The 16,624-nt window shown below is 41.6% G+C and overlaps 1 protein-coding gene across 1 annotated transcript; it reads right to left on the reverse strand.

Annotated features, from left to right (window-relative positions):
* Window positions 1–358: 358 nt before the first annotated feature.
* Window positions 359–16,164, reverse strand: BPIFC (BPI fold containing family C). The gene is made up of 16 exons (XM_042051229.1): window positions 15,721–16,164; window positions 14,417–14,543; window positions 13,928–14,039; window positions 13,685–13,813; window positions 12,738–12,893; window positions 11,911–11,974; window positions 10,997–11,057; window positions 9,989–10,080; window positions 7,986–8,159; window positions 7,240–7,293; window positions 5,774–5,944; window positions 5,172–5,239; window positions 3,840–3,882; window positions 2,945–3,008; window positions 2,096–2,172; window positions 359–952 (listed from the first exon to the last, which is right to left on the reverse strand). The coding sequence occupies exons 2-16, from the start codon at window positions 14,520–14,522 to the stop codon at window positions 911–913; spliced, it is 1,413 nt and encodes a 470-aa protein (XP_041907163.1). The 5' UTR covers window positions 14,523–14,543; window positions 15,721–16,164; the 3' UTR covers window positions 359–910.
* Between the last annotated feature and the right edge of the window lie 460 nt (window positions 16,165–16,624).

Below are 16,624 nucleotides of genomic sequence, written 5' to 3' on the forward strand. Positions count from 1 at the left end.
CAGGTGTTTGGGAGGCCAGAGCCGGCTTCCCGTCCGGGTTTGGCCAAAGCACAAGCGCCTGTAGGCAGGCATGGCCTTCTGCAGAACTGTGTTCACATTTGCACACTAATAAAGTATTGGATAAAAAGGAGGAGAAAGAAAGAGGGTAAGATAACATACTCAAATGAAGTAAGAAAAGTATCTCACTTTCAATTCAGATAAAGATGTCAGAGAATTAGATTTAGAGGACTTACCCAGAAACACTGAAGGAGTTAAATGTATCTAACCTGGTTAAACAGCACTGAACAGGGCACACGACAGGCACAAGGATTTGAAGAGTTGCAGGGAGAGAGGGAGAGTAGTAGTAGCCACTTTGTCTCTGTTCCCACTTCTGCATCTTAAGATTTATGTTAAGACACTGCAAAGACTGGGGACAGTTCCCAGTCTGACAGTTCCATGGTTCTAGAGAGGGCTCACTCCATACTTCATGCATTGCATACAGAAGGGAAGTGTTTAAGATTGTTACAGTAGAAACATATTAGCAGCTGTATCTGCCCTAGCAGAATTTTGACAATGTACTTTTCCCCATTTTAAGAGATTGCAGTATCTTTCTGGAAGCATATAGACAAAATTGTATTTCAAAAGAGTCATTAATCTTAAAAACATTTTTGCATCAGTTAAACTATAGAATAAATAAATGTCAAGCATGTGTTACATGTTTTCCCTTGGGTCTAGTTTTACCACCATTATACCAGCTAACCATTCCATCAGCTTTTTTTGATTCCCAGCACCCCCTCTTGCCCCTAACCAGGATGGGGGTTGTCAGAGCTCAAGTTAAACATTTCAGCAGAACTGGACAGTGCTCAGTCTTCAGAGTCACATTATTGTCTTGATTTGAAGTTCATGCTTAACAAGTGGTCTGTCTTCTCCTTTAGTGTTTGTAGTGGACATCAGTCGAAATCAACACGTATCCCTGTGGGGAGAAGAACAGTCATGGACATACTATGAATTAAAATGAACGTGTTGTTTTGCGTTTTTTTTTTTTTTTTTTTTTTTTTTTTTTTTTTTCAAATTGATCTTGGTGTTTAACGTCCAAAAATCTACTGAGAACAGCTGAGCCTAGGAAGTACAAGTTTTATACAACCCTGTCCTTTGAACTTTGCAAAAAGGCTCCATCTTTCCCTGGGTGCTATCCCTTTGCACCATGTTAGTGACAGGAAGGAATCTAAAGATCATACAGCCTGCTTAGGAAGGTTCATCTGAGCCTTGAGGCAACTAGGCAATCATCACAAGGTGGGATTATTTTTTACCTAATTTGTGCCACTTAAGAATTAGCCATTTATTCTAAACTTTTCCTTAAAGTTTCCCCCATTGTCAGCACATACAGACCTTTGCATTTCCTTTCCTGAGCTGTGTTTTGTGCTTAACTGCAAACAAAGATTTAGGAGTCTCTGCAAAGCTGAAAATAACTTTGAGAAGTTGGTAAAGAAGTGGAGGAATGCAAGAGGCTTACTCATTTTCTGGGCATTCGTTTGTCAGCAATGCCTTTGTACTGATTGACTGCCTAGCAACATTCTGTATGCTCAAACTAAGGGCTAGATTTGGAGAAGGATAACCAGAAGGCAAAAAAATATTTTCTGAGAGCTCACTAACTACTTTTGGCTACTAACCTGAGTCATCATCACCAAATATTGACAAAATCTGGGCATCCTAGGTGCACAAAATTGAATTTGCCTCCCGCTCATATTTTAAGTATTCAACAGGACTGTGAGGTAGTGATAACTCTAATTTGATGTGATTGGCCAAATTTGAGCAATATGTTAAACCTGTTTTTATACTGAATTGCAACTTGCAAGGCTGAACAAGTTGTGCATTTGATCACTCCATAGTTATATATTCAGTTCTAACTTTTCCTCTCAAAGAAAGATACATTTGTTTCTAATAGAATTTTACCTCTATTACAGATCTCATTTTAAACCCATTTTTACTACTTCAGTAGCTCAAATACAGCAATTTTCTGGCACAATAGAAGGTGAATATATGCCTAGCAAAAAAAAAGGAAAAAGAGGGATTATCTTTCATAAAAGAAAATCTTTTGTAAGTATCAAAATCTCACCTGTACAATTGTAATGTGAGGTCTTGTCAAGGTAACATTGGCCAGATTGGGAAGAGGGAATCCTTTTGACAGTTTAGCTTAAAAAAAGAGGCAAAAGATGATTTAGGTATGCATCTCAAAGATAATAAACACTTGCCTTTCAACAACACTGTTTATCCAGAGACTTGTAGGTCATTTATACCAATTAGCCTCTTAGTCTTCACAAGCAGCCCTGCGAGGTAGCTAAGCTGCTCATTTACCAGTGGGAAAAAAGATTTACAAGTGCTTCTCTCTTGGCAGAATGGTGCAGCCAAACCAAGGCATTTCATGTCCAACACATTACATACTCAGTGATTTGTCCCTAATGATCCCTGAGGGATTATTAATACAGCTCTACCATTGTTAGAACCTGTTCCCATTTGTATCCATTAACTAAAGAAGGTGATGTTCATCCCAGTACAGAGGGCTGACACAAAGCTCTACCTCCCTCCAGGGCCTTAAATAAGATTGATGAGAGGCAAAATCTCTGTGCTGGTCCAATAAAAAGGAACACATTTCACATGTGGTGGCCTCAGGCAGGTGTGCAGATGAGAGAGACATGCTTTTCTCCCTGATGCATCAGGGCCACCTAGACTGAGATGAAGGCAGATGAATTTTTACTTTCCAAATAATTTTTGCCCTTTTTGCAGAACAGTGCCAGTGAGAGGGAGCACTTACACCCCTACAGATCAATCTCCCCCTTCCACTGCTTACTGGCTGATGGTCATTTTCCATTCCAATTAATGGGAGCTGAAAACTTAATCAGAAAGTCTGTAGAATCACACATTCTGCTGGAAGCTTTTTAGCTGATGCTTTGAAATACAACCTTACCATTAGCTGATGGAATTACTTCAGTCTGTAAAATATAAGATAGGATGTTCTCCAGAAGTAAGACCTGCCACAGATGAGAAAAACTGAGTTAGCCATCATTTCCTGATGGCAGTAGAACTGTTGTGCCCTAATCCTGGGTGGAGTTAGTAGGCTCTCATTCAACTTCCAGCTCTCTTTTGGCCTCAAAAGAGTCACAAGCTCAAGTGAACTTTGGAGCTTAAGGTTTTGGAATGATGCAAAGGAAGTGGGATGCAAAATACAAATGGATTTCATTACGCTTGGCCAACATTTTAATTTAAAACAGTCTATTTCCTTTATTTATTGTGAGATAATTTATCACCAATAGCAAAGCAGGACCAGAACAGTTTTAATCCTTTCTCCTCAGATATTTGGAACTGATTGATTATACTGAGAATGAAATGACTCTCTGCGGAGGCAGGGTTTTCCCCTGCAAGGCTACAACTGTACATATTTCAGGCATCCGAGGGAAGCATCTCGACTCCCCCTCCTTGCCGTAATTCCGAGCACCTTGATGAGCGTCACTGCAGCCCACGGAGTGCCTGTGCCTCAGCCATACATGTGACCATTAGACGGCGCTCGGCTATGCTGCTACAGGTCAGGTCTACTCTGTTTCACTGGGATGATTCGACAGATCTCTGCTTACTGCAGCCGGGGAACTACAGAATGTCTCCTTTGCAGAGCATTAACTTGCCCCAAAGAGTATGTATTTAAGTTCAGAACAGAGAGGTGGCTGCCAGAGGACAGGAAAAGAGCCATCTGGGAATGAAGCCTAATGATTTGGAAATACAGATAAAATTTAGCTGCTTACTCTTTAGCCTTGATATCATTGATATTCTTGGTTTGCATTTCCTATACGCTTCAACTACCCACTTACCTCAAAAGAGCCAACATTGGAGTGGGCTAGGGAGAACTGGAGCCTGAGGGAAAGAAGTGAAACAAGATGAGTCACTAAGAAAGGATAAACACACTTATTCTAATCATGTGCAGTCATTGCTGTAGAGCTCGAGGCCTTAAGAAGCATCTGTAAAGAGATTTCTGAAGCAATTTCACACACTGCATACTGCTGCATAGAGAAGGACGTGGTTTTCTTGAAGCACTGCTGAGCATCCATGCAACAGTGTGCTGGAAGAGCTGTAGCCAGCAATGTGAGTGTGCTTCTCCCTCTGTGGTGTTTTGGAAATCCTACTGACAATTTATTTTACCAAGGACTTGCAGGGTGTCAGGCATTTTGCAAAGATTTTGGTACATCTGCATAATGCTTTTGTGTGAGTCTTACCAGGAAGAAAGGATCTGTTCGTGGTATGGTACTGCTGCTGCTGGCTTTGTTGCTACTGCCTCTGTTTCCAAATTGAAATACTTATTCCCTATGTCACTCTTGTATCCAGCAAAAGATTTCTGAGTTTCCTCAGCACCAGTACCTGAGTTCTCAAAACCAGCTTTCAGCACACTCTAGATTTTCCTCTTTGAAAATTACTGCAGAAAATGCTATCAGCACTATCCTCCTTAAATTCCTAACATCTCTCTGCCCTGATGAACTCTTCATGTTCTTAACCCTGTGTCTTTCTTAGGGACTTTTATGAAATTGGAGTCCCAATTCCCAGTTGTGAGGTCCTGGTATACAGAGCTTCTTCTCCATGAAATGTGACATGCTAGATGTGTAAATGACCTAGCCTCTGGTCTCCAGCTTTCTGACCCTTGGAAGCTGCAGGACTTCAGTTAGTGAATGTCTGCTCTAAGAATATCTGCATAGGGGACCTGCAGGGGCCCAGGTTCTTTACTGTGCCCTGGACTGCTCTGACATTCTTTAGTGGCACAAGTTGTCTAGAAAACCATGACATCTTGCCAGCTGGAAAGTGATGAAGGAAACTCTCAGATGATTTATGGTCATCCAAACTGCCCTACACGCTTAGTTTACCTAGCTCAGAGGGGAGTAGAAGTAAAACCAGAGAAGTCCAGTGAGACCACTGCCCTGCAGCAATCCACAGCTGGTGGGCAGTCCCTTGGGGACATGGCAGTTGTCAGAGAGAAGCTTCCTGCCTCCTCTAAACTGTACAAGTGCTGCCAGATTTAGAGAAACTAATGCAGATGAATTTACCAGCGAAACATATTCATAGTTATCTGATCATATGTCTAAACTACTAATGTTGGGATTGCTAACATTGTTTTCCAAAGGGCTGGAAATCTTTTTCATCCCAGGTTGGATTACCTGTTCAAACACAGCGAGCCCATCAATTTCTGATCAAATACATTCAGAGAAATGCTGGTGTTGGCTGCCTGCAGAATAAAGAAACCATGGGTTACCAGACATAACAAACCCCACGACCCTTCATGTGAATTAGTCACCAACACATAAATACCATCTTTCCAGTTATGTATGGAAGCTGTTTTAGGTAAATGCAACTTTCTCATTGCAAGGCTGCACACAGTAAATGTCTGTTTGTTTGAATGGCACTGACAGGACCTGAAATGGGGTAATGAGATTTCATTAATCAAAGCCATGAACAAGTTGCCAAGAGGCATGACTCATACTTGCTGAACTGTCATTCCACAGAACAAAACCTTGGTTAATCAAATCAGAGTCACTATATGTTTGGATTTTTGTCCATCTGTAGGAGAATGTTCTTTACCATAGAAATGTCCTATAGGCTAGGTGAGGTCATGCCTACACCACCTGTGACTAAGGGGGATTTGCATGTTTAAGCACTAGAAATTTGGCATTTTCTTTGTTTCTTGTACAGAGCTTTAACAGAAGGAAGGAACAAACATATTTAACCCTGTGTTAAATGTCACCTTGTTTGTTGTACTTACTATGTTCATTGTGAACAGAGACTGGGTGGTTGAGTCTGGCAGAACAGCCAACACCTCCATGGAGCCCTGAATCTCTACCGTGAAGGAATCCTGCTCTAAGCTGATGATAGGGATTTCAGTAGCCATTAGCTTCAACATCACTGGGTTGGGTGTAACTGAATATTTAGCTACCTGTAAGATTCAAAGACAAAAAAAGAAAAAAAGAAAAGCACTTTTCTCATAAAATGGATCAGAATACCACATGTTCTCAGTTTTGAAGCAATAATTTTAAAGTAGTTCCTTATGATGAGGTTAAGGATAGCTGCTAACATAAGATTCTTTCAGGTAAGAAGGAAACAAAGATTTTCTGTGGTGCTAAATTAACAGTATTGGTCACTCAGGAATGCAGTGGAAAATTCCTTCCACTTGAGGAATACAAATTTTTCCATATAATTTCAAGAGAAATTAAATACTGAAGTAAACAGAGGAGATAAATGGACCATGAATTTAGTCATACAATAAAAGAGCTCAGGAGTTACTCACTTTGAAATTCACCCATCTCAGGAGATGGGTTCCTCCTCTGGACTGTCCTCAGAGGAGCCTCACTCTGTTCATTGCCTGAAGAGTGAATAGGCTCACCAAGTTCAGTATTTGAAACAGAGGGGGTGGAATATCAGCATCAATGCTCACGGCATTTTATGGAGAACACCATACATGACTGCCCTTGGAGAATTCTTACATTTCTGAGGAGGGAACTTAATAACATCTGGGAAGCAAACAAGAATGTGAAGTACTTTGAACCATTAATCTGATTTCACCCATCCTTGGCATTTATAGCCTAGGGGTTCTTATGCTCATTTTTGGTTTGTCATTCTGTCTCAGAAGGCTGGTAGAAGTCATCTGTGCTCATATTCCCTGTCCTGTTATATTCATCTCCTCCACCTAAAATAAATGGAAATCCTGTGCATCTGCCTTGTCTGTTCCATAGGATGTAATGTTTCCTGACCATCTGTTAGCTCAGTTTCCTGCACGTGGTCCCTTCCCAGGTCTTTCTGCTCATCAGTCACAGGCCAGCAGCAAAGCAAAGAGAATTATGCAGGTTTGGGGAGGAGAAAAGTGTTTTTTTCTGAGCTGAGGCCCTCTTGGAGGTCTCTCAAAGCAGGACTCATGACTGGAAGCTTTTTGCTGTGCAGAGCTGGTTCTAGGTGGGAACAGCTGTGGCTTGGGCATGGTGCCCAGAGAAAAGATTGATGTGCAAGGTTATGGGCCAAGATTATGTTTGGTAACAGTGCAAGTCATTCAACTCATCATGAGGTGGGAAGTGACAAAGCCCATCTGCTCTGCTGTTACAAGGCACACATGTGCCTGCTTCATCAGCACAGGTGCCCTGCTGGCCCTACAAGCCTTTGGGATACACCAGTAGTGAGGTGTCTTGACACCCACACTGGGTGGCTTCCCAAAGACTTTGTGAAAGTAATGATACTCACCTCAGGGATGATAGTGCCAAATATCTCTGTGTTTATATTAAAATAGCTGCAAGTCTGGAGGAAAAAGAAAAGTGAGAAAACAAATGAGTTACCAGATTTGACCTTCATGGTCAGCTTTTCTCTAAATGCATTGTTACTGTCATCTCAATGAATCTTTGAGTTTTTACCCCTCAGAAATATTCCCAAGAGACTCAGTATACTTAAAGCAGATTCCCAATAATATGTGCCAAAATAATCCCTCAGAAAGCAAATGCTTAGTGTCATTATAGTTTGGGCTGCAGTCTATAGGGTTTGGGACTTACTGAACCTCCTGCAGTCAGGTTAGCCAAGTCAGGCAGCCTCCAAGGCACAGATGCTGTGCTTTGACATATGCTTTGCTTACAGGGTCCCTGTAGTACTTTCATTCTATGAAGTTCCCTCAGCCACTGAGGCTGCAAGATTCTCCAGAGTTGATCCCTTGTCCATATTAGTGAAGTCTGTGCCTCAGGTCTACAAACCCCTTATTTTTTGTAACAAAGCTGGCAGTATTTGGTACTTTGCTCAGTGGAACTTGGCATGCCTGGCTGTGGCCTGAGGCATCTATATAGAGCATAAATAAAAGAGAATAACAACACCCTAGCATTTATAATCTCTTGTCTCAGGACTCTACAGATGAACTAAGAGTTTTATATGGCCACATACTGACATCTGGCAGGTCAAAGCCCTATGTGAACCACTCTGACCCCATTCCTCTGTGTCCTGCTCACCTCCTCTGCAATGGTTATGTTGAAAGCCCCTGTGGTGTAGTAAGCAAATGAGGAGGTCTGAAAGAAATACTCAGAGAAGGCAAGGTAGAGCATGGAATCACTTTGGTCCGGGATTGTGAAGGAAGCTGGCACGTAGGGAGAGTCAGTATAGTTTCCAGCTGGAAAGGCTACGCCCTAAGAGTTATTGTCAGAGATAAAAAAAACAGAGTCAAAATATAATTTTACCATGACTGCAGACAAGGAATGCTACTTTCCTTTACTTTGCCCAGGCTATTCATTTGGTATATAAATGAGTATGCAGGCTTTGTAGTACACCCTGAAGGCTTGGTGCTTTCAAGCAGGTGGTGAAGGCAAGTTCCAGCATTTGGACATCTCACAGATGAGGCCCAGGATCTGTCTTTTGGGATACTGGTCACCTACCAAGGACAGTCTGCCACCTCAGATCACCCTCTAAATTAAGGGTCTAAATGCATGAAGAACATGACTAGTGGTCCTCCTTTTTGAAAAGCCTTACTTTCTCCTATCCTTATCTCCAAGAATTTAAATCTGAGAACTGCTACTTAAGAGCCATCCAATGGTCTCAATTACAAAATTGATCTCTAAAACCAGAGGTCTTTCTTGGTTAAAATCAGCACCTTACTTTACCCAGAATCAAGCTGATAACTTGTGCAGACAAAAGGCTTATGAGAGAAAGTTATGTCAGACAAACCTAAAATGCCTATGTGTCTTCTGCACTACTCATTATATTAGTCAAGCCTTGCAGATCTAATACTTCCAAATGCATCCAGATGAAACAAAAATTGATTTAAAATGATGAAGACATTTAAAGGTTAAAGTTTTTTATTAGTTCTCCTGTTTCTGTTTCATCTCAAGTGTATTTTGTCTGTCTTTATTTTCTCATCTAGCCCTAAAGTTCCTGTTGCCTTTTAAGGACTATCAAAATGCTTACAAAGTGCTGGATCACAGCTGGTGACCTCCTACTCAATACTCACTTGCTGGATTTACCAGACACTTGCTTAGTATATTTCCTCCATGTAACTTACATGGGAGAGTAGCTCTTGGAACAGTCATGGTTTTACCTCTTTAGTCTGATTCAAGTCCCTGCTTAAAATCTAGTTGCTGCAATACTTAGAAGAGTTTCACAGCAGCTGCAGAGCTGGTATGCTGAGACCAGTGTCTACCATACAAACAGATACAAACTTTTTGTTCCTTTGTGTTTCCACCTCTCTTATTTCCCTGTTGTCCTTTTCTTTTTAATATTTAATTTATAGGATCTTTGTGACAAGACTGTCTTCTCATTTTGCCTTTGCAGAGCACCAAGCACGAGGCATCTTAAACTTAATTAAGGATCTCAGATACTATAATGATGACAACTACCCTCAACAAAGTAATTTCAGAATGAGGAACTAGTCATATTTTAATTTCAGTACATAAGGAGACTTTTATCCTTAATTTGAAACAAACTTTCAAGTCCTTGGACTCGGCAGGACTCCTTGGGCTCCTGTGCTTTTGAAAGGGTCTTCTGTCTTCCCATTCAGGAAGCCAGAGGCTTAATTCTTGCTCTGATAGTCTTGCTCTTTCTTTTCCTCTCTCATCTGACAGCAGACACATCCAGTTAGTCCCATGTATAGAAATATTACGCTAGCTGAACAATGAAGTCCCAGATATTAATCAACAGTGAGAGAATGATGAGGTTGAATAGTTTTTTCTTTCCTTTCCCTTTCTCTTTTCTTCTACCTTGCTTAGTCAACTTTAACTGCTCTCTATTTTTTACAACCAACTCAACAGCAGTTTAAAGAAAAGGATGTGGCCTTTAAATAGTTCATTTCACAACAGGATTGTTACAAATTACTACTGTAACAAACACAATAATGCTTTGAAATGTCTGTCCTCTCAGGCAATGAGCCTTTATGTTCAGAACAACAATCACGGTCATCTTAGAAAGTGTCTCATAGAATGATGGAACGCACAGCAACCTTGCAAAGAGCACTTCAGGCAACTACCTTTAAGTCCAGGTCAATGAATGGTCGAAATACTGCTGGCAAGCTACTTAAGGAGTAGTCTACTTCAGCCAAATCATCAATCTGCATTGCAACTGTAAGGGTGGTAGATCAGACACACAATATTACAAAAACCACAGAAATAATTCTATGTATATTTAAATCTAAGTTTCTGACAGGGAGTAACACAAGTTGTTCCAGAGAGTAGAGAAAAACACAACCAGGAACCTCCTAACATGCATTCTGACCTAAGATTTGATGTTTCAACTGACACCCTCTGTAAAGCATCTCCTCTAGTTTGTCTATTGTTTTCTCATTGTAGAAAGTAAGTTTGGTCTAACCCAAAAAAGGAGATAGCCATATCAGTGCTTCAGGGCATAAGGAGGTGTTGGGATTTCTTGTCAAGCAGTTCTAAGAGCATCCAACGTGCCTGTAACGTGCAAATACTTTCCCAGAAGGAGGGTGCCTGATTTGCTTAGATACCCGTGTTTTGCACATGGTATCTGGCCAACACTTGGGGTGTCTTAAATGCCTGCAAATCTAACCCAAAGTGGTTCAAGTGAGAAGGTTTTTGCAAAGAAGCTTTTTCATTTTGCCTCCCGCAAGTCTGATGAATAGGCAAGTAAAACTTAATTTCCAGGCAGACTAGGAGAGCAGGCTTCAGCCTGTAAAGTGCTGTGTGTGCAGGAGGACTTGGAGCATGGTAAGGGAAAACTGCCTCAACATCAGTACTGTGTGGCCTCTAAGTGGCATTTCTCACAACGGAAGTGCACACTGCCACACTTGCAAGCTGAGAATTGCTACCAAGTCCTTGGCTCTTATAAACACAAATTTCTTGCTCACGTAGCCCAGTCTTTATTTAACTGTGGTTCTGTATGCAAGGGAGCAGATGGAGCAGAAGGACTGATACCACTCCTGGAGGCATCGCCAAGCAGCTGCCATTTAGGAAGTGGCCGAATTTCACTGATCAGAAGAGAGAAAACAGAAGGAAAGGTATCACTAATGACTCACCATTCAGTGATTGGAGGTCTTCATCTATCACCTGGATCCCAGCTCTGATATTGGGACATGACTGTAATAAAAGCACACTCAAGTTATAGCCTGATTAGCTTGGATGTGTAAGCACCTCTTACACGTGTGCTAGCAGATCTTTCTGCTGCACGACACACATTGCAGCATTTGTTTATCAAAACACCTAATCTGGCTTCTCTTCAGCTAACTGGATCCCCAAGGTTTCTGCTTGGTGCAAGGTAAGCATGTCATATGTCAGAGCTGCAAAAAAGAGGCAAGTTTCCAGAGGCAGCCTGATGGGGGTGACAAAACCACAACCTTAAATAGTGCGAGGACAGCTTTCATATTGGTCTCACGAGAGAGATCTCAGAATCATAGAATCATTTAGGTTGGAAAAGACCCTTAAGGTCATCGAGTCCAACTGTAAATCCCTGGACAGAATGACAGCCATCTCAAGCTCTGTCTCCTCTCAGTGGCTCTGGACAGGATGTCATCAGAACTACTCACCTCTTTGATACTATGAAGTTGAAATATGTCCTACTGTCAGTTGATATACTATAATTTCTCTATGCATTGCCCAGTATATGTTTCGTCTGCCGAGCCCAAAAATGACCTAAACCCCAGGCAGGTAGGTACACAGGCAGGAACTTACTCTGCATTGGAATGGAAAAATAACTACATTTTCCATCCCTACTGGTGCCTTGGTTGAATGTAGCTGTGTCAGTATCTTGGCCATGAACCTGGCACTTTATCTGGAATCATTTCCGGCTGGCAGAATGATGACTGTGCTGATCAGACCAGCATAGGACTATTATAAGATTATTTTTCTAGTTCTTCCTTTGCAAAGTTCACAGCACTGACTTGTGAATGCCATCCTCCTTACACCCCTCCCCTACACAATGTGAAAGGCTTACATTAGTAACCAAGCTCCTGTGAATGGGTTTCTTCAGATACTTGATAAAGAAGTTATGCAGGAAGCTAGAGGGAAGGAAGAAGGCAATTAATGGGTCAAGCACTATGGTCATTAACAGGAGATCAGATATCGCTGCAGAACATGAATTTAATGGCCTCTTAGTGTGATATTCTAGTATGGCATGGGAGCTTTTTGAAATGTAGAAACTATCAGAGAGACACCATTTAAAAGATGATAATTTCACCATTGAGCATCTCAGCCTGGGTTAATTCATATTTATGAGAAGGGAATTCTTCATGGTACCACCATCATATATGTACAAAATAGTCTCTGCACTAGGAACTTCCAAAACAAGTAAAAATAAACAAACAAAAACAACCCCCCAAAAAGGTGACAAGAGTGGTATTCAGAAAGTGAGAAAAATATAAGAAAACAATGAAATACTGTTTCATGGGGCTGTATCCAGAGGCTTAACAGACAGCAGTCTGGTTCTGTTCAATTTTGGTAGCACTGTGACTAGGAGGAGTGAAGCATAGTACAAGTATGTAACTTCTACCTAGAGCTGAAGATTAGAGCAGAAGTTTGAAAGAAGTGGTGCTGAAGAAGCACAAGGGATTGTTTGATTCTGTCTTTATCTTCTACTGTGTGTAAATACAAGGACAAATATCAATGTTGGCCATTTTAATGCTGTATTAGGGTCCCAGTTCTCACCTTTGGTGCCTATGATGCCTAAAAGCAATTCTGTGTGCCCTAGTTTGTGAATTTATCCCTGTGCCATTCATTGACAACTATTTTCTGAGAGAGTTTATACAGATCCCTTCCACTTACCCACTTTTCCCATTCAGCTTGATATCTATGTCACCAGAAGTTGTCTGGCAGCTGGTGAGGGATATTGACGTGGGGCCTGTATTATCCAGGGGTGTTGAAAAGATTGCGGTAACGAACACCTTTGAAATGTGCACTGTGCCTCTTCCACTGTCTTTGCTGCATAAAGTGAAAATAAATAAAAACTGAAAACCCCCCACCTTTTCACTATGGAATTGCCTGGCAATGCAGACTCGTGGCCGCTCCTGGTCACTGCCATTATTCTGCTTTGCTTGCCTGTGTTGGGTGCTTGCCAGCGAGGGCACTGTGCCTCCTGCTGTGTCACCCCCATCAGCTCCCAGGTCCCCTCCCCCTGCATGCAGCCCTGCTGTCCCTGGCAGAAGTGCAGATCAGAGACTGCTGTAATTCAATCACTTTAGCCATATAGGTAATGTGGGTTGTGGGGAAGGGAAGAGGGTTTTCTTTCCTCTGGAACAGTTTGGGACTAAGAAGGTGTGGAGACTGCTCTAAGGATATTGCCATTTGCTCATCCATTTTCCATCAGCTTTTGAACTGTATCTCTTGATAGCATAGCAGAGGGTTTCTAATAGTGTGACTGCACAATGAGGGTTTATTATACTGGACTGTGATCCACCACACTACAGTTTGTCTAAATGTGTCATTAGCTGTCAGGCTGGACAATGACAGCATTCAGCTAGAGCAGCAGTCCTGTACTATTCGCAGCAGTGCTTCTCAGACCTGGGCTCTTCATCAGTGCTGATGTCTGAGGGGGCAGGGGCTGTCTCCCACCAGCAGACCTGTTGAGAAGCATCAGTATGTGCTCCTGGGTTACTGCTGCCAGCTGATAAAGAGCACCTTTACCATGAAGGGGTCACAAGAATAAACTAAAATATGCATTTTTGTATTATCCATCAAGAAAAATATCCCAGGACATGCAAAGCTGTACATACAACATCCAGGTCCTTAGGTTCCAGTTCATATCGATGGTTAGAGAAGCATTTCCAATCACCAGTTTTATCCCAGACCCTGGTAGGAGGGAGATGGAAGCACTGGGTAATTCAACAGCAGTAACACGTATTCTAGAGCATGAGAGAGAAAAGATAAAAAAAAATTGTATTTCATGAGTCAGAATGAACACAAAACAAGATACAAATTTCAGTCAAACACAATTTTCCCCCAGAGAGAATACTTACCTTGAGATGTTGTATTTGACATTACCAAGCCCAAATTTCTCATGGCCAGTCAAATCAGGGAAACGCTCCTTCTCCATATTCTGCTTCAGGATTTCCAGCCCAACCTCCTTGGCTATAGGAAAACAGTGACCAGTTCAGTTGCCTTTGATAGTGCCTGGGAGTTCATAGTTACATGCTTCTGGCTTAGGAAATGTGATGGACAGAGAATCAGCAAGAAGGTGGTATCTCACTTGAGACCCAGCAGTGCTATTTCAGGTCTCACTCCTAGTCATGGCAAGAGCTGAACTAACTGATTCAATATCTGAGGTCAGATAAACCTTGCTATGATGTTCAATGCTGTCAAGCAGCTTACTGACTTTGCTCTATTGTGCTGTTAACCTTTCCTTTATAACCTGTCATTAGGTCATTTACTCCCACTGCCCTCTCTTTCCTTTGTCATATCAGTATTAAAGGGAATGCCACTACGCCTCCTGAGAATGTCACACATACCATACTCCAGCCCCTTCTGGGTGATCCTCACTTTGAGTCCAGGGTTGGCGCTCAGTTGCCCGCTGAGCAAACTTAAGAGGAGGAGAGAACAGCAAATCTTCACCATTTTCCTTGTTTTTTACAGGACCTGTTAATAAATATTTATAACGATTGCAGAAATCCATGCTGTGTCACTTGGTGGTTGTACTCCCTCCCCCCCACTACCCTGGACACCAGCTTTCCCTCCAGAATGAAGAAAGTGGAGAGCCCAGCAACCCTGGAAGAGAAGACCCATTCTCCACAGGCTGTTATAAAAAGTGAGATCCATGGGGTGGAAAAGTCAGCCTATTCACCGCCATAGAGATTGGGGAAAGTGCTTGGGATACATCCATCTGGACAAACATTGAATTTTTAGGCTGTAATTTGGTGGCTCTGCAGGACTCACCACAGGGATGGTGAATGAGTGAATCAAATGCCCATCCCAGGGGCTTCTGTGACAGGATTTAAACTGAGATGGAACTATCTGTATGAATCACAGACTGCATGTAGTGTGAAAACAAGAAGGTCTAGCTTTCAGCAAGGTTTCCCAGGGAGAGTGAGAGAAGCCACCTGATGGAGAATTTTTAAACAAAACTGGACAAAATCAGAGACTGGTTTTGGTTTTTTTCCCCCAGAGATGGGAACAGCTTTCTATGGAGTTATTTGTCATCTGGGACTGACCCAGCAAACAGATCACATTATTATGGTTTTCCTCATTTCCAGCTACTACACAGGATTATGAACAGATGAAAGTACAGGAAAGTGTCTTTTCTAGCATTACTTTTACAGGCAAAATTTCTTTAGTTGCCATGGGGCTGTTGAAGAGCTGGAATGAAACCATCTACAAGCAGACAATTGCCTCTTTCCTAACACAGGAAAAATTGTTTTGATATTGCTGCATCTTTCACTAGCTGCTTCATTAGCAGAGGTAACAATATACCTCAAACCAGAATATTTTTAGTCATGATCACAATTTAAACAATCTGCAAAACTTATGAGAGAACATTGACTTAAGTTTTTGTAACAGTTTCAAGCAATCCTGAAGAACACCTTTGCCTTTTAGTATAACTGGTATTTTTTAATTTTAACTGACAGATATTGAGAGATGAAAGAAACACACTTCATAAGTAGAACAAAAGCAAGGACTGGAAGGAAATGTGTCTTTGGCATATACATAGTTCTCAAACCTTAAAATCTCAAAATTTAACCAGATTTAGCGACATCTATCACTTCCCAACAAAGCCACTCCTTGACAAAGTGCAATCACCATGTATTTGTTTCCATACCTCTCCTCCGAAGGCTGAAGAGAAAACCTTTGCTGTAGCAGACCACAGGGCTGAGGATGTTGCAGGGAAAACCTTCTACAGCCATGACCCCATCTTTTATAGGAAAGACCTGCGGGCTTGAAGAGAGCCAGTTGCTATCATCATCAGCAGTATCACCCAGGGAGTGGCCTCTGATAACCACATCCCAAGCTATTTTGGGTGTCCCAGGTTAAATCTATCAAATTTCATGTAGGGATAAGCAGAGGGCAATGTAAACTGTTGGCTGGGGTTACTCAGGTACCAGGATGCAGAATTCGGGGTGAGGTGCTGCCTTTGTGGTAGACTGTTTCAGCGCTGGTTTTTCAGATGAGAAGGGAAACCCCAGGGAGAATTCCAGTATTTCCACAGGACAGACATTCATAGCCAGGTTTGTATTGTAAAATAAGTAAATTAATGTGCCATCGATATGAAAAACGAGACCCATTTGTTTGAAATTGCTCAGGACACAGGAAACCATAAACAATATAGTATTTCTATTATAACATATACATATATATAAATACACATAGACACTACAGTGTATATATCTTGTACAAATATATAGTATCAAGTCCTTACAGTCAATACTTTCTGTTTCTTCTGCTCTTATCCAGTTAACCAGTACTTCAGCTAACCAGTACTACTTGGTTTTTCAAGGAGGTGATTTAATCAATTAGCTTGCAAGTACCAAGCAAATTCCCTCAGGCATGGGGCACTTTGCTGGACAATCTGAGTCACTTCTTTGTGCAATCCATGAATAGAAAAGGTAGAGACACTTTTCACTCAGTCAACAAATGCTCATACTTTACACAGATATAACATTTACTACAGGGAGTCACATGCATAATAATCTCATTATTCGTATCTCCGGCAGCTGATGATGAAT

The sequence above is a fragment of the Corvus kubaryi genome, unplaced genomic scaffold (assembly GCF_017639235.1).
Source record: "Corvus kubaryi isolate FWS band 111438036 unplaced genomic scaffold, C.kubaryi_AGA036_p1.0 74, whole genome shotgun sequence".
Classification (NCBI taxonomy): domain Eukaryota; kingdom Metazoa; phylum Chordata; class Aves; order Passeriformes; family Corvidae; genus Corvus; species Corvus kubaryi.

What these genes read in the sequence shown, in the direction of transcription:
- BPIFC (XM_042051229.1), bottom strand. Translation starts at nt 14,522, where the DNA reads ATGGTGAAGATTTGCTGTTCTCTCCTCCTCTTAAGTTTGCTCAGCGGG. An exon ending in CCAATGTTGGCTCTTTTGAG is followed by an intron (nt 3,009 to 3,839) that starts GTAAGTGGGTAG and finishes CATCTGTGGCAG; the next exon opens with GTCTTACTTCTGGAGAACAT. An exon ending in AGTAATTCCATCAGCTAATG is followed by an intron (nt 2,173 to 2,944) that starts GTAAGGTTGTAT and finishes TCTTTTTTTAAG; the next exon opens with CTAAACTGTCAAAAGGATTC.